Source organism: Nuphar pumila, chromosome 15, assembly GCF_984573655.1.
Source record: "Nuphar pumila chromosome 15, dmNupPumi1.hap1.1, whole genome shotgun sequence".
Classification (NCBI taxonomy): Eukaryota; Viridiplantae; Streptophyta; class Magnoliopsida; order Nymphaeales; family Nymphaeaceae; genus Nuphar; species Nuphar pumila.
Genome location: NC_143263.1, coordinates 8,881,743 through 8,900,343, shown reverse-complemented (window position 1 = coordinate 8,900,343; position 18,601 = coordinate 8,881,743). Strand labels below are relative to the sequence as shown.

The window sequence follows — 18,601 nt, the reverse complement described above, 5'->3', positions numbered from 1 at the left end:
AAAAAACAAAAACTAAAGTTATTTATATTCAATAGCCCTGTCAATATCACCAAATCCTACCCCATTAACAAATATGCAGAAATGTTTTTTTTATGTAATAGATTTGATTCAAATTGAATATTTAAAAGAATTTCAGTTGAGATTGAGTAACCATACACACGGTTAACCTCAAATCTAATTCATTTTGAGAATGAATTTGACTCCAATTAAGGCATATGCAATTAATGACTTGATAATACTCACCTTTGAACCAACTCAATTTGTTTGTGTGCCAATTTTGATAGCAATATTTATTTCAACTAGAAAATACATATGTTCGGGGCTGTATAAGTTATAAAGTAAAGAGACAAATTGGGTTTTACTATCAGATGTTCGGAGTTTTAGAGGCCGAGGTTTTAAGCTAAAAATCAAGTTGTTGACAAATTGGGTTTTACTAGAAAGCTGATTTAGCTTGTTTTAGTTATCAAAACTTAGAAAATCTGGTTTTGTTTTTCCATAACTATATAAGGTAAAAAAACTTAATGTTTTTGTTGTCCTTTTTAATGTTCATGCTTGTCCGTCTGCCACAATTTCATGGGAGGGAGGCATGGAACAATAGCAGGCGTTGTTTTTGAGTTCGCAGGATGCACCAAAGCAGGGTTCAAGCGCCCCCTAAAGCGCATGGTGAAGAGGGTTTTAGATATGTAGAGCTCCATCAGCTTCCATTCCCACTCAATAAGCCATGTTTGCTTGATCAAAAGTCACAATATAAAAGTTTCTTCAAATTTGCATTTTAACTCAAATTATTAGCGATTTAATGGTGCACTGTTTATTGCAGCAGTGAAAACTAGATTTTCTAGTGCCAGGCCATAAAAATCGTGGTTTTCTGGCGAGTTCAAAATTGCGCCAGTAAAAGTAGATTTTTACTGGCGGATCTCCAATTTGTACCCGTGAAAATGTATTTGTGCTGGCGCATTTAAAATGTGCGCCAGTAAGAAACCCCATCGGACCCCGCTCTTGATTTCCCTATATCGTCTTCTCCGTCCCTCTTGCTTACGCCCCCTTCTCTCTCTCTCTCTCTCAACCTTGAACCCTCCCTCACCAGAATTGCAGCTTCTCCCCACTGGCGTCAAGTGCATCCGTTGCTCTCTCTCTCTCTCTCTCTCTCTCTCTCTCTCTCTCTCTCTCTCTCTCTCTCTCTCAAGGGTTACTCCCAACACTCCTTAAAAAAACATAAGCCCTCGATTGAGAAAGTGAAGTTGGGGTTCTGTTAAAAGAATCAGAACCCTTTAGGGGTTTTGGGTTTTAAAAAAATCAGAACTTAGGGGTTAAAAATTTAATAGTTTTTATTGTTTAAAAGATTAGAAAGATATGTATCCTCGTGTCTTATTTTTCACATGTCGAACTCCAGTTGTTTATCACATTGCATCCGCGTTAATTACTATGACTAGAAACCCTCACATAGGGCGAAAGAGGTTGAGCTCCTTTAAAAGTCTTCAATGGTTTGGCTTCAATAGTGCAGTTGATGGTGGTTGAGCTCCTTTAAAAGTCTTCAATGGTATGGCTCGGTCAAGGTCTGGTTCTTTTGTTTCTTTGTGCAAAGTCTTTTATCAATTAGGAAGTTGTAAGCCATAAGTTCACGTATGGACCCAAATTAATAAAGTACAAGATGGACTGACTTGAGCCCATAAGCTACTCAGTAAAAGTTTAAAAACATGACAGCTGAGTGGCTCATATGGACCCACATGATGGTCATATTGGATCTGCACCACCCACCAATAAATTGACTCCTTTGCTTCCCCAACTATTTAAACTCACTCACAGAGCGAGTGAGAAGGGGTTCTTGCACTGATACTATTGATTAAATATTTTATAGATGGTGGTCCAATCGGCTGGGTGAAGGCTGGGTGGTCCAAGCTCATCTCTTTAACCTCATATCATCTCTCTCTCTCTCATCTCTTTAATCTTTGTGGCCCTATTTAATAGGACGTGGAGATCTCCGAACGTAATTGTCAAAGAAGAGTCTTTTGCGCTTGATCTTCTCCTGGGCCCTATCGAAATTAGACGATGCAAGCGGTGGAGACTGATCTGGAAGACATGGTTGCTTACTACTTGGTGGTTTGTTTGGATGGCACGCAATGATGCTACTTTCCGTCAAATTCCGGTCATCTTTAATCATCTTGTCCATAAAATCCTGGTTGATGTATATGCAATATTACATATGCATCTTAGTGACCTCTCCTCTCATCTGAACTACGTTCACTCAGCGGTGGTTTCTTCTAATCCTGCGGATCCTGGTTGAGTAGGCTTTGTTGTTTTGTTGCTAGCTGTCTGTAGTTTCTTTTCTTTAGCTTTGTTTTTTCTATATTTTAGTTTTGTTTCTTCTGTGTTCGGTTCATGGGTTCAACATTTTGTTGATCTTCATGAGTATTAATGTTGATCTTCTTTCGGCTCTCTCTCTCTCTCTCTCTCTCTCTCTCTCTAACCACATTCTTTTTTAATTTAGTAATTAAAAACTTCTATCTCCTTGTGTCTTATTTTTCAAAAAATCTATAATTTCCACGTAATTACTAAAATATTACCACGTAATATATGTATAATACATGTTTTATATGTATCGTGCTAAATGAAACATGCTAAATTGTTTTTTAGGTTTTTTATTTTATTTTTAAATTCTGACCATAAAGATGTGATGTATGTACTTGATTTTATAGCGATCAAGCATTCGATTCTGACACATGGGTGGGTTTTATAAGGTTCTAAAAATAAATGTTCCAGTAGAGGTTCCAAATATCATTTTTTCATTAAAAACACATGATCAAGGTGTGGATTGCCAACAAATCGACTATGCCCAACACATTTTATGGGGTCAAAACAACCAAAAAGCTAAAAAAAACTATTTAGCATGTTCATTTAGCATTGATGTATTACCCATATATATAATGTGTGTGTGTCACGTAAAACTAATCAAGCTAAGTCGAGCTTGCCATGTTCATGCTCGGCTCAGAGCCCAGCTCACAGAGCTCAAATTCTGAGCAAAGCCGAGCTAAACAATGAAGCCTCTAGGACCACAATCTAGTCATTATTTATTTCTTTTTCATTACACGACAAAACTACACATAGAATGCCTTAACCTACAAAGTAAAACTCGAGGGGCACTCCCCTTAACCCCAAGGAGTCTCCTGCTTCACTTTGTGGAAGGAATCATTCACATAAAGACTCGAACTTTGAGTAGGAGGAAACCTTCTTATCGCTGAGCCTGTTTGCTAGATGAGCTAATACAGAGTCAATATGGCCGCTCTCTTTGCTTAGCATACCGCTATACCACATGGTTGATCTATATATTTTACACACATATTTTATTTTTAAATTCTGACCATATAGATCACGTACTTGATTTTATTGAGATCAGCTCTTGAAGGGTTTCATTCTCACATATGAGTGACTGTTTATAAAATTCAAAAAATCAACGGTCCAAAATCTTTGTAAAATTTTGAAGCTTCAAACATAGTTTTTTTCATAAAAAACACATGATCTAAGTGTAGATTCTTAGTACATCGATCATGCTCAACACATTTATGAGGTAGGAACCGCATAAAAAGCACTGGAGAAGCCTGAAAAAACACACTGTTTAGTACTAAATGGATTTAACACCGACCCATTTTCTTATATATATATATATATATATATATATATATATATATATATATATCATGTTTATTAGTTATCATGCTCTTATGACGAACTTTGACAAAAGAATTACTACTATTCAAATTCTTAATTATAAAAGATATGCATAAGGAAATATAATAAGCCTTGTGCAACACAAGTATCATTAAACATTCATATCTCACGATAAGCATGTTTTGTATCAACACTATGTGTATTATCATACTCATCAAATAAACTTTCGCATAAAAACCAAATAATGTATTACACATGCATCATGTATGCAATTTGCAGTAAACACCAATTTATAATCATTATGAATCTAAGTCCAATCATATATATATATATATATATATATATATATATATATATATATATATATATATAGTGTGTGTGTGTGTGTGTGTGTGTGATGCAAACGTGTCAAATATTGAGAATATCCATGAAAAATATTGTTAAGTTTTGAAAAACTTTACTTCTTTACTAACATTATCATAACTAATAACAATTTATAAATTTTGTATTTTTTATAAAATACAATATTACATTGATTATAACTATAAAATTACTATAAAGTTGGTCATATTCTATATAAATGAGTGCATAATCAGCTTACTTATAATCAGATATTAAGTATCATAAATAAAGTATTTAAAAGGGAAGGGGGGTGCATGAAGTAGAGAGTGATATGGTTTTGGCATACTCAATTGCTTTAATTAGGTGGTAGAATCAAATTTAATCTTGAAGTATAAATCCAATTAAATAGATTCACAGTTGATTCGGATTCTTAACACAATTTTAACAGATTCTTGATCATTCAAAAAGTAAGAAGCAAATAGGGCACCAGCTAGAAACACTACAACAAAGCAGTAGATTAGCGACTACCACATTCCATCGCTAATCCGTCGCTAACATTAGTAGCGACGGATTAGCGACAACGTGACGACAGTATGCTTACGTCGTGAATATTTCGACGCTAACTGGAGACAGAATTATTCCGTCGCCAGGTCCGTCGCTAATTGCGACGGACTAACGAGCGCTGTATTCCGTCGCCAATCCGCCGGTACTAAACGGCGACCACGGCTTGGCGACGGATTTACGTCCGTCGCTAGTCCGTTGCTAGATTTATATGGATAGCGACGGATGGTTCCGTCGCTAATCCGTCGCAAACACGAAAAAAAATTAAAAAAAATATTTGAAAATTAAATACCGAGAACTGTACAATTTTTATTTCCTGTACAATTTATATTTCCTGTAAATAAAAAACAAACCACACAAAAAATTTCATATAACAAGAATCTACAACAATTAATCGTTCCACCTTAAAATTAACAAGTTTAATTATTTACAATTTAACAATTACAATTAGGAAACATAAAAAAATAGAACTTCTTCAACACAGTCCTCTAATCATCGCCAAGATTTTGTGCATTTTCTTGTTCATTGTCTTTGTCTGTCCCTTCAGCTCCACTACGCTGATTATCGCTAGCAGCCTACACAAGAAAAGAACAGTCAGTATTGATAAACAAAATATAATGAAATCAATTACACACTATATGTGATTCTATCATGTGCTCATGCGTGATCTAAGGCAATAAAAAAACTCTATATGTGATTCTATCATGCTCATATGTGCTCTAAGGCAGACAAAAAGTTATATATATATATATATATATATATGATTCTATCATGCTCATATGTGTGCTAAGACAGTCAAAAAATTGAATATGTGATTATAGCATGTTCATATGTGTTCTAAGGCATCTAGAAAAACTCTATATGTGATTCTACCATGCTCAGATGTGCTTTAAGGCAGGCAAAAAACTATATATGTGATTCGATCAACTCGTATGTGTGCTAAGGTAGTCAAAAAATTGAATATGTGATTATAGCATGCTCATATGTGCTCTAAGGCAGGCAAAGCAAAAAAATTTATATGTGATTCTATCATAAATGATATATAGCATGTTCATATGTGTTCTAAGGCAGTAAAAAAACTCTATATGTTATTAGAGCATGCTCATATGTGTGCTAAGGCAGTCAAAAAACTGAATATGTGATTATAATATGTTCATATGTATTCTTAGGCAGTCAAAAAACTGAATATGTGATTATAGCATGCTCATATGTGCTCTAATGCAGTCAAAAAAACTTTATATGTGATTCTATCATGCTCATATGTGTTCTTAGGCAGGCAAAAAAACTTTATATGTGATTATAGCATGCTCATATGTGCTCTAATGCAATAAAAAAACTCTATATGTTATTATAGCATGCTCATATGTGCTCTAAGGCAGTAAAAAAACTGAATATGTGATTATAACATGCTCATATGTGTTCTTAGGCAGGCAAAAAGTTATATATGTGATTCGATTATGCTCATATGTGTTCTAAGGCAAACAAAAAACTGAATATGTGATTATACCTGAGAGGGACCTGGAATCGAAGAGTCCCTATCCTGAAGAGCGGCCTTGATCTCATTTCGGAGAAAGGGGGCGACGGTGTATTTAAAGTAGTTATTCAATGATTCATTAACGATCTGACGTACATCATCACCGAAAAGAATAGTCGGCTGCTTGGAGCTTATGTCGGCACAAGAAGTCGGTGAGCCGTAACTGGAAGAACCAATAACTGGTGAAGTGTTCATATTACTCCCAAACCCAAACACGCGACCTTTTTTTGGGTTCACCTGCTGCAGTCACCCATGCTGTAGGATCAAATGATGGATGCTGAGTAGCATCATCGCCATATCGCTCTACCATCTGTTGCTCATATGCCTCCTACAAAATAATGTTTAAAGTATTCATTAATAATTAATGATAACATTATGATAACTTGCATATATATTGCAATGATTATTAATAGAATTAATACATACCGTTGTCGTTCTCGCCTTCTCTGATACGAAGACTCCCGTGGTCTTCCGTTTATGTGTTTCTACAAACACATCCTTATATGGTACACTGCCTCCTTTTTCTGCTTCTTGCGAAGTTAAATGACAAAAGATTTAGTACACAAGTTTGCAACAATACTTATAAAATTAATATTATATATTGATGAGTTACCATTTTCTTTAGGTGGCTCCCAAATGTCATAGATCCACCTGTGTGTAGATGGGCTTCAGGCATCTTCGATCGATTTTGTGCAGCCTTCGCAGAGCGATTTCTAAATGCATCTCCCGCCCACTTATCGCACATTTCATCCCAGTAATCTCTCCTGATAGTAATAGGACCATGGCCCTTCCACAGTAATGGATCATCTACTACGCCAGATGTTTTTTTTGCTGCAGTCTTCATAGTGTGCAGCATGTCTGCAAATCGATTGGCAGCCACCTTCTGTCACACCTTCCTTGCATCATTTTCTTCCACCGTAGTTGCGAAGCGATTCGAAGCCTACAAATATTTTCAGAAAGTTAGTAGACATTGCTTAAATAAATTAAATATGAAACACATTAACTATGAGGAACAACTGTATATCATGAATGAGGACCACAATCTGTCTAACACCTCATTTGGGTACTCTTTCCATTGAGCAACTGGTCCTGGTAGATGTTGAAGAAGTGAATTCCTAATCTCCCGTACTACTTCTTGTGGCTCAAACCTCGTGCTGCACATGAATTGTTACACAGTAAATATCAATATAAAATATTTAAAAGATATGCAATAATTGAAAACAAGATACTTACGGTCGATTATCGATATACACTATTCAAATGAGTCTTCTTGTGCCAGCCTGAGAAGACCCTGTTTCCTGTGTTGGCTGTTGGCTTGTGTGATCAACTGGTGTAGGTGGGTCATGTACAGGCGCAACATCATCTGTAAAAAAATACATTAGAAATTCTCAGAATGCGCATTTGAACTAATCAAGCATCCAATTAGTTATATGATATACCTATCACAGGAGCCCGTGAAGATGAAGGCTGAGCCTGACTACTACTAGATGAGCGACCACTATAACCTCCACGAACCATATTCTAACAAATAACATATGCCATACAATACATTCAAACAATTCACATCAAGTATTACACTGCATTCAAGTCATTCACATCAAGCATTGCAATGCATTCAAATAATTCAAATCATTCACATCAAGTATTGCACTAATTCAAATCATTCACATCAAGTATTGCACTAATTCAAATCATTCGTTGCATAAATTATAATACATTCAAATAATTGAAATCATTCACATCAAGTATTACAATGCATTCGAATCATTCGTATAAAGTATTACAATACATTCAAATAAAAATTTTAATCATTCACACCAAGTATTGCAATACAACTCACATCAAGTGTTACAATGCATTCAAGTCATTCACATCAAGCATTGCAATGCATTCAAATAATTCAAATCATTCACATCAAGTATTGCACTAATTCAAATCATTCATTGCATAAATTATAATACATTCAGATAATTGAAATCATTCACATCAAGTATTACAATGCATTCGAATCATTCGTATCAAGTATTACAATACATTCAAATAAAATTTTTAATCATTCACACCAAGTATTGCAATACAACTCACATCAAGTATTACAATGCATTTAAATAGAGGTTTGTAGTATAAGATTTTGCTCACTAGCTTGAGAATTCTTCCTCGTCACTAGTTTGACTTTCTTCTTCTTCTTCTTCTTCTTCTTCTTCTTCTTCTTGTTCTTCTTCTTCATTGTTTGCCCATCCACTTGGTACATCATTTGGATCACATTCCTCTATGAATGTTTCATCGGCCAATGGAGATATGACATGCATATCATGCGCAACATCGTGACCATAAGCGAAGTCATAGACATCATCTGATTGATAGTAATCACTGTCTTCAGCTAACTCATCTTCTTGTAACTGATCATACTCGGGGTATAGTTTGGATTTCACCTTGCAAACTGCCCACCATTCATTTCTATCTGACTTTTTTATACTCGGATATGAAGTATAATAAACTTGTTGAGCTTGCGAGGCTAATATGAATGGTTCTACAAATCGATTATTCTTACAAATCTTGCAGGGACACCTAATCCGACCTGTGGGATCTACTGTACTGACACTTGTCGTTGCAAATTCAATAAAACTGTCAACACCATCCATATATTCATGCGATAACTCATTGTCCACTATCCTACGGTACATCCATTCACGGTTTGCAGTCATTTTGTCGTATGATGTTACGAATAGTATCCTAACCAGTTAAAAAAGAACCATCAGAATGCTATGATGAAGAAAATATCAAATTTATCATGCAATATATGATGTCATACAATCACAAGAATTATGATGCATGCATTGATAACTTAATATTTTCATGTGCAAACTATTCATGACACGATACATTCATTTGAAGCATGCTTTCAGTATACAATTTCACATGGAAGACATAATCAAATTGAAAGTAACTACATGTAAGCATGAATACAATCACATCAAACATTGCAATACATCGAAATAAACATCGAAATAATTCATATCAAACAAATGTCAAACATGTACCTGCAGCAAACACACTTCAATATCCCACTAACTACTACCATGCCTAGCATGGACTCCGTACGCCAAAAATAAGAGCACTTCCATATTCATACATTAAAATCATGCTCAGCATGATCTCCGAACTCCAACAAAGCAGTCCTAAATATCAACAACTAAGTGAGTGTGTGAACAATAAAGTGTTACATTCAATAAATTAAATAACATGTGATGCGCTTGCATCACTTACTCACCACGGGTATTTACCCGATTTGCATTGTTTTTGTCACTTACTTACCATGGGTGGCGGGGCACAAACGAGTTCCGTTGAAAAATCTGCACAAAAAAACACTGTTTTAAAATGAAGTCACTACGGAAAAAAAACTGTTCTGGCAAGGGGTCGACTCCCCTGTTGTTCCGACAGGGGGTTGACCCCCTTACGAAACATAGGGGGTTAACCCCCTGCCGAAAAACGCAGGGGGTTAGCCCTCTGCAAGAAACGCAGGGGGTTAACCCCCTTCCGGAAAACGCGGGGGTTAACCCCCTGTCGGAAAATGCGAGGGTTAACCCCCTGCCGGAAACGGCAGGGGACGCAGGGGGTTAATCCCTTGCATTTTTTGGCAGGGGGTTAACCCCTTGCGTGAACCGGGAGGGGGTTAACCCCCTGCCGGAAACGACAGGGGGTTAACCCTCTGTGTGATCCGGGAGGAGGTTAACCCCCTGTCGGAAACTGGAGGGGGTTAACCCCCGGCGTGAAAATGGGGGTTAACCCCCTGCGTGAACCGGGTGGGGGTTAACCCCCTGCCGGAAACGGCAGGGGGTTAATCCCCTGCGTGAAAATGGGGGTTAACCCCCTGCCGTTTACCTTTCTCCGGGCGGCGAACGGTGGGACCGGCGAACGGCGGGAGCGGGACCGGCGAACGGCGAACGGCGGGAGCGGCGAACGGCAGGAGCAGCGAAAGAAGAAAAGGAAAAGCTGCCTGGGAGTAGGGTTATTCGAAAGTTAGCGACGGCTTAGCGACGGATTAATTCCGTCGCTAAGCCAACGTAAAATCAAATTCGCGAAAAAAGCGACGGAACATAGTCCGTCGCGTCGTCCGTCGCTAAATTGCGACGGACTAGATTCTGTCGCTAACGTCGTCGGTAAATGGTGCGATCGTAACGACAAAACAGTCCGTCGCAACATCCGTCGCTAATTAGCGACGGAGTAGGCGACAGACTATCTTCCGTCGCTATTTTCATAAGATTCATTAATTATAGCAACGAATATTTGTCGCTCGCTAATCCGTCGCTAATTAGCGACGAAATATTTCCGTCGCTAACTGTCGTCGCTAACAACGTATTTTCTTGTAGTGAAAATGCAGCCATGTATTTGGGGTAGCATGAATGAACAAGGAGTGATAACAAAAAGAGACAAGAAATCATGACTTGACCTCCTTAAGCAGCCAAACTTTATTGACTTGAAAAGCCATTTGAGCCAATTGTCCATCTCTGTCAAAACGGACCCTCTCTTTCCATTATATTGTGACCATTTTTTTTTTCTTTCTACCCTTGAGCTGGTGTCGGGCTTTATAGCAATGTATATCGTATAGGACCTGATGGTCTGGTCAACTTCTCCAAAGCCAGTGCTGAAATTTCTCTCCATAGGAACAACTCAATTGGTTGGTATATTTTCATGTGAGCCCCTATGACAGAGAAACTTTATTGCATATACGAGTGGGGTTCGAACTTACAATATCACATCACATGGTGACTTGCACAAACTGCTCCTACCAGATGATGATTGGAGCCACCCCGTCGGAAACTTATTTTGGAATTTGAATCAAGCCTTGGTTGTTAAGGATATGGAAGTCTTACAATTTTTACATGGGATTAAAGCTATTTTTTAGATGTCTCACAACCTCATGGTTTCTCAAAAGAAATTTATGTTAGATTAGTGGGAACACCCCCTGTCTACATCTCCCACTCTTTTAGTAAGTGCTCTCCAATAGGGCTGAACAATGGGCCAAGGTAATTGGACCGATTTGTTTTTTTGTGCAAAGCCTTTTATCAACTTGGAAGTTTTAGGATCTAATGCATCAAGTGCGAGAGATCGTGTAAAAAAATTGTAAAAACGTAACTGACTTGAGCTCGACATCTACTCTGTAAAAAAATGATCTAATGCATAAAAGTTTAAAAACGTAACTGCATGTAATTTAAATATACTTCGAAGAGATCGTGTTTTTCTTTGATTTACATCAATGTTTTCTAAATATTGTATTGGAGCAAACGTCTATGATCATACATATGGGACCCACATGATGGTCAGCTTTTCCAAAGCCAATGCTGAAATTTCTCCTCATGGGTACAACTCATTTGGGTGGTATTTTCATGTGGGCCCCTATTACGGAGAAATTTTCTTGCATATATAACAGTGGGGTTCGAAACTTACGATATCATATCACTTGGGTAATTCATTTCGAATTTGAATCAAGTCTTTGTTGTTAAGGATCTAGAAGCCTTACATTTTTTATTTGGGGATTGAAGCTATTTTTCGATGTCTCACTACCTCATACTTTCTCAAAAGAAATTTAGATTAGATTTACCTCAACAAATTAATATGGCATAAGCAAAATTAATGGGAACACCCTATCAACATCTCCCACTCTTTGTAGGTGCTCTCCAATAAGCAAAATTATTTCCGTCTTATGAGCCCAGAAAATATCACACATCGTACGCCCTTGATTTTTCAAGGCTCATACAATTGTGTCTAGACGTTGTAATCGGATGATATAAGAGCCGAGATCTCTGCTAAACTAAAAGCAACAACAAAAACAAATAAACCAAAACGAAAACTCATTTGTAGGTAATGTCGACATGAGCAAATTAATGTTAACCCTATATATATATATATATATATATATATAGAGAGAGAGAGAGAGAGAGAGAGAGAGAGAGAGAGAGAGAGAGAGAGAGAGTAATATTGAGAATGTACATGAAGAATATTGAGAATATGCATCAAGAATATTGTAAAGTTTTGAAAAACTTTACATCTTTACAAACATTTTTCATAACTAATAAAAATTAATAAATTTGTTTTTTTAAATACAATATTACATTGATTATAACTATAAAACTACTATAAAGTTGGTCATATTTTATATAAATGAGTGCATAATCAGCTTATTTTAATCGGATATTAAGTATCATAAATATAGTACTTAAATTCAGGATATGTTTATATATAGAGAACCAATGAATAAGAACAAATAATGTGGGTCTTATTTTTCACATGTCGAACTCCAGTTGTTTATCACATTTGCATCCACGTTAATTACTATGACATAAATTTTAAGTGTTATTAGAAACCCTCACATATAGGGCGAAAGAGGATAAGGTCAGGGGCACCCCTATCTGTAATACGTCAGAAGTCCTTTTGATGCTGTTCGTTCTTGTGATGGACGGCATCCCAAACACCACGACACTTAGACTGGTCGCACAACATTTTTCAGAGCAATTGATGCCCTAAGTGGACGGTAATGCTCTGTTTGGTAAGTCTTCAATGGTTTGGCTTTAACAGTGATGGACGGTAATGCTCTGTTGAGGGTGGTTGAGCTCCTTTAAAAGTCATTTATCAACAAGGAAATTGTAAGCCACAAGTTCACGTATGGACCCAAATTAATAAAGTACAAGAGGGATTGCTGAGTGGCTCGTATGGACCGACATGATGGTCCAAATGGATCTGCACCACCCACCAATGCTTCCCCAACTATTTATACTCTCACTCACAGATCGAGTTTAAATATTCTTGCACTGCTGAGTGGCTCAGTCATGGGGAGAGTGAAATTGTTCTTTCTTGTAGTTTTCTTTATGCAATATTGGACTCTCTTGCTGTCCAAAGACGTGGGTCGTCCACAACAACTGCGAGCCCAAGCTGAAGCACTTATCAATTTCAGGGACAGTCTCAAGTCTCACCATCCCAACCTGAATTCATGGTCCCTGCACATCAACTCTACCAATAGTGGCCCATGTAGTAATTGGTTCGGTATAGTCTGTGATGATAATGGAAGGAGCGTCGTCCAGATCGATCTTCCAAACACAACTCTAACGGGTACGCTCCATTCCATTAACTTCTCAGCCTTCTTGACTCTCACAGCCTTCAATCTCAGCAGCAACAACCTTTCCGGATCGATTCCAGAGGGGATTGGCAGCCTCTCCAGTCTCTCCTACCTCGACTTGTCTAATAACAACTTCTCTGGTGTCCTGCCACATTCTCTGGCCAACCTCACCCACATTTCTATGCTCCTAATGGCTGACAACATGATCGGTGGAGAGTTGCTTCCCAACTTTTTCACCAGCTGGAAAAATATCACTGTCCTTCAACTAAATGGCAATCAAATCACTGGAACAATCCCTACTTTGATTGGAGAACTTTCAAATCTCACCATTCTATACCTTTTCAGAAACAAGTTGACCGGGTTCATCCCACCTATAATAGGAAACCTCAAGACCCTCACTGATTTAGAATTGTCTTATAACCTTTTTACCGGTACAATACCCACTTCTATAGGAAACTTATCCAATCTTCAGATATTATACCTTTCTCACAACCAATTGACTGGACCCATCCCTCCAGAAATAGGAAACTTGAAGCGTCTCACTGATTTAGGGTTATATAGTAACTCTCTTACTGGTGTAATACCTGCCTCTATAGGAAACTTATCCAATCTTGTGACTTTGTACTTTTATAAAAATAATTTGACTGGACCCATCCCTCCAGAAATAGGAAACTTGAAGCGTCTCATTAATTTAGGGTTATCTACTAACTCTCTTATAGGTCTAATACCTGCCTCTATAGGAAACTTATCCAATCTTGAGAGTTTGTACTTTTATGAAAACAATTTAACTGGACCCATCCCTCCAGAAATAGGAAACTTGAAGCGTCTCACTGATTTAGAGTTATCTGCTAACTCTCTTACTGGTCTAATACCTGCCTCTATAGGAAACTTGTCCAATCTTGTGACTTTGTACTTTGATGAAAACAATTTGACTGGACCCATCCCTCCAGAAATAGGAAACTTGAAGCGTCTCACTGATTTACAGTTATCTACTAACTCTCTTATAGGTCTAATACCTGCCTCTATAGGAAACTTTTCCAATCTTGACCGTTTGTATCTCCATGAAAACAGTTTGACTGGACCTATCCCCATTGAAATAGGAAACCTTTTGAACCTTCAAATTCTTCAATTAAATAATAATCATATGTCAGGATCCATACCATCAGAAATCTGCAATGGTGGGCGGCTATGGACAACAAGTTTTCTGGGCTTGGACCGAGAGGCTTAACAAATTGCACAAGCTTACGGAGGTTGAGATTGAATGGGAACCAAATCAGGTTTAACATAACAGAAGCTTTTGGAGCACTTCCAAGCCTAGCATATGTTGATTTGTATAACAACCAATTCTTTGGTGAGCTGTCAGCAGATTGGGGAGGATGTCACAATCTCACACACTTGGATATCTCTAGCAATCATTTAACTGGTGTCATTCCATCATCAATTGTGCATATGGCTCAGCTACAGGAGCTACAACTTTCTTCCAATTTTTTGAATGGTGAAATTCCTGCAGAAATAGGCGCATTGAAATCGCTTTATAAGCTGAACTTGGGCAACAACCGACTTTCTGGGAGAATACCGCCGGAGATAGGAAGGTTAGTCATGCTACAATGGCTTGATTTGTCAATGAATAACCTTAGTGGAGACATACCACAACAACTTGGAAGTTGTACCATCTTAATCAGTGTGAACCTGAATCACAATGAGTTAAGTGGAACAATTCCATTTCAAATTGGGAATCTGGCATACCTACAAATTTCATTAGACCTTAGCGGGAATGCACTTAGTGGACAAATACCCGCACAACTCGGGAAACTAAGAAACCTGATGAACTTCAACCTCTCTCATAATAGACTCTCAGGTGTAATTCCCTCATCTTTGGATGGAATGGTCAGTTTGACGTCAGTTGATCTCTCGTATAATGACCTCGAAGGTCCTCTACCGAGCAACAAAGCGTTCTTGAAGGCTCCACCAGAGGCATTTGAAGGAAACCATGGTCTATGTGGAGAAGCCAAACAAGGCTTACCCGCTTGCAAGTCTTTCATAGACACGAATGATCGAAAGAAAGCAAGATTTCTTCGAGTGCTCAAGATAGTTCTTTTTTCTGTTGCAAGTGTACTTGTGCTTGTTTGCATTGGGATTTATGCCAAATGTTGTAGATCTCATGTGAAGAAAGAAGAAGGAAGCTACCCAAGAGAGAATAATGGTGGGGACTTGTTTTCGATATGGAGTTATGATGGAAGACTTGTTTATGAGGATATCATAAAGGCCACAGAGAATTTCGAGGACAAGTATATCATTGGAAGAGGAGGGTTTGGGACGGTTTACAGGGCAAACCTTGAAACAGGTCAAACTTTGGCGATTAAGAAAGTTGATCAATCTGAAGGAGATGAAAGTTTCATAAATGAGATCAGAACATTGTTGGAAATTCGTCATCGGAATATAGTAAAGTTACATGGATTCTGTTGGCATGTTAGAAACATGTTTTTGGTGTACGAGTACGTTGAAAGGGGAAGTTTGGCAAGCATGTTAAGTTGTGATGAACGAGCTGTGGAATTAGACTGGGCTAAGAGAGTGAATATTATAAAAAGTGTCGCCCATGCCTTAGCCTACATGCACCATGATCACTTGGAACCAATCGTTCATCGTGACGTCTCCAGCAACAACATTCTGCTCCACTCAGATTTTGAACCTTGCATATCTGATTTTGGAATTGCAAGGTTGTTGAAGACTGACACATCTCACAGGACAAGGCCTGCAGGAACCTATGGCTACATTGCACCAGGTATGTGTTTTAATATTATTTATTTACTTCAGCAAGGCTGATTAAAAAACACCTCCTATCACCGATTACACATACGCTGGACTTGGTTGGTGTATACCCAGGAGGTCCCTTGCCCACTCGGGTCTACACCTTGTTTGAAACTTTACAACTTTAGACTAAGAGTGACGTGCCATTTAGATTCCAATGATTAGAGAGCACAACAAAAAACGTGGATGCGCCAATGACACACCATGACCAGTAAAGACAATACCACATTCTTTTTTAATTTGGTAATTAAAAACTTCTATTTCCTTATGTCCTATTTTTCAGAAAATCTATAATTTCTTTTTTTTTAAGAAATACATGAGATTTATATTGATTGAATGAAGTAGTACATACAAAGAAAGAGTGATCAGGAATCACTCTTCATAAGAACAAGCTAAATCTGAATGAAACATTTATAAAGGATCATACAATTACTAAGAAAGCAACCGCAGACTTTGAAAAAAAAATCAATTTCAAATCGAAGGCCACTTTAAACTCAAATGTGCTTTCAGTTCTCATTTAATACAATTTTCAACCTGCATGACTCAACAAAAATCTTCTCTGAAAACCCTATTATTCCTTTCAATCCAAATGCATCACAATGAAATGAACAACTAACATCTCCAATCAAAGCTTCATTTCTTACCTTTTTTTTATATGATTAGCAATAAATGTTTGATTTCCCAAAATAGATGCACAATATTCTCCTCACTACACATACATAAGATACATCTACGGTGGAATCCTCTATGCTTTAATTTTTTTTATATGATTAGCAATAAATGTAAGGTGGAATCCTCTATGCTTTAATTTTTTATCTGTTAGTAACTTGTTTCAAAGAATCAACCGTCTTGTGAGTGAACGTCTTATCGAAAGAGGGTTATCCTAAAGAGCCTTATCTGGCAACCACGATAATGATGGTTACAGGATCTGCATCAAATCAAATCCAACCATTGATTTAGAACATCCATAGAAAGGTTTCTTCTGAGTATATGTAAGGGTGTCAACGGGTCGGGTTTGGTTTGGACCCAGGTGGAACCAGACTTGGACTAGATTTTCAGGTATGGTAACAGGTCCGAACCCAGCGGGTCTACTATAAGGGAAACCATACTCGAACCTGATATGAACTAAATAATATTTTTTATCATTTTTACGTTGAAAAATTGCAGGTCTTAATCGGAACTTGGGTTAGGCCCAGGTGTGGTATAAAATTTCACAAACTATACCTGAGTCCATGTATTAATCGGATCATTGGGTCCAGACCCGACTCTTAATTGGGTCTTCTTATTTGTCACCATACCCGGACCCAATAGGGTTTGATCCATGTCGGGTCTGAGTAAACCCAACCCGTTGACACCCCTAGGTATATGGGAAAGATGAAGGGTGCTCATGCATCACAAATGTGCAGTGCCCCCCCACCCCCCGCCTCTTTTTATGGAAGGGGGCAACAACTGCATGGCTCCCCTCGGTAAGTCAGAACACTTATAAAGTGTTCTGCCCCAAACACTGGATCTGGTCACACAGACTAAGAAAGGGAGCAGATCCAGTGATTGGGCTCGAGTATTTTGTCTAGAAAATCGATATTAATGTAGCAATTTGTTGTGTTTTGTGTTTTACATAGAAAATCGCTAATGCTGGTAGCAACTTTCTGTGTTTGCATTTTACACAGAAAATTGCTTTTACATTAGTGATTTTTCTGTGTTTTGTGTGTCTGGCCTGATCACCTAACCACGCCTCAACTAAACATGGTTCTAACCATTTAGCATTTGCATGTAACAATAGCTGTAGGGTTTAAAACCCGTGTTTTCATACTGATAGCCATCATCAAAATGTAATTGAAGCATAAGTAATTTGATAAGAATGTATTGATTCATTAATCAAAGATGATGTTTGCTTTCGCAGAGATCGCATATACCATGCGCATAACGGAGAAATGTGATGTCTACAGCTTTGGGGTGGTGGCACTTGAGGTCTTAATGGGACAACATCCAGGGGAACTCATATCATCCATATTAAATCAACAAGAATTAAGGGTTGGAGATATTTTGGATCAGCGCATTTTGCCCCCAGTGGGTGAAGTTGCAGAGAAAGTGACCCATGCAGCAACACTCGCACTCATGTGCATACAAGTGAATCCAAAGACTCGGCCCACTATGCGTGATCTTTCACAGCAACTTTCTGCGAAAAGTCCGCCACTACTACCTACTTGAGAGCCTTCATTTTTCAGTAAACTTGTGAACCAACCGTCCCAGTTCATGCTCATGTAGTTCCATTCTATTGCACTTTGATAAACACTATTGCACAATATCATTGGGGTAGCCTGTTTTGTAGTTAGTGTTGGACATTGATCTTGCACTGTCCATATGGATCTATCGTAGATATTTCTTTTGGACTACTTCACACTTTTCAAATACTATTATAGCTAGCAATCAACTCATATATGGGTAAATGAGCCAAGCTTGGCCTATTGAAGCAGCATAGCTTTTAGACAGCGCTATGATGAATTGGTCGTCTCAAGATGAAAGTGCTGGCAAATGAGCCAAGCTTAGGTATGCAAATGGGTCGGATCCAAGATGGGGTT

At 37.9% G+C, this 18,601-nt stretch overlaps 1 protein-coding gene across 1 annotated transcript; it reads left to right on the top strand.

Moving 5' to 3' along the window:
• Positions 1 to 12,910: 12,910 nt before the first annotated feature.
• LOC149814394 (uncharacterized) lies at positions 12,911 to 18,325 on the top strand. Its single transcript, XM_089990353.1, has 3 exons — positions 12,911 to 14,267; positions 14,366 to 15,996; positions 17,923 to 18,325. Exons 1-3 carry the CDS (start codon positions 12,928 to 12,930, stop codon positions 18,228 to 18,230), a joined length of 3,279 nt encoding a protein of 1,092 aa, XP_089846479.1. The 5' UTR covers positions 12,911 to 12,927; the 3' UTR covers positions 18,231 to 18,325.
• The last annotated feature ends 276 nt before the right edge of the window (positions 18,326 to 18,601 follow it).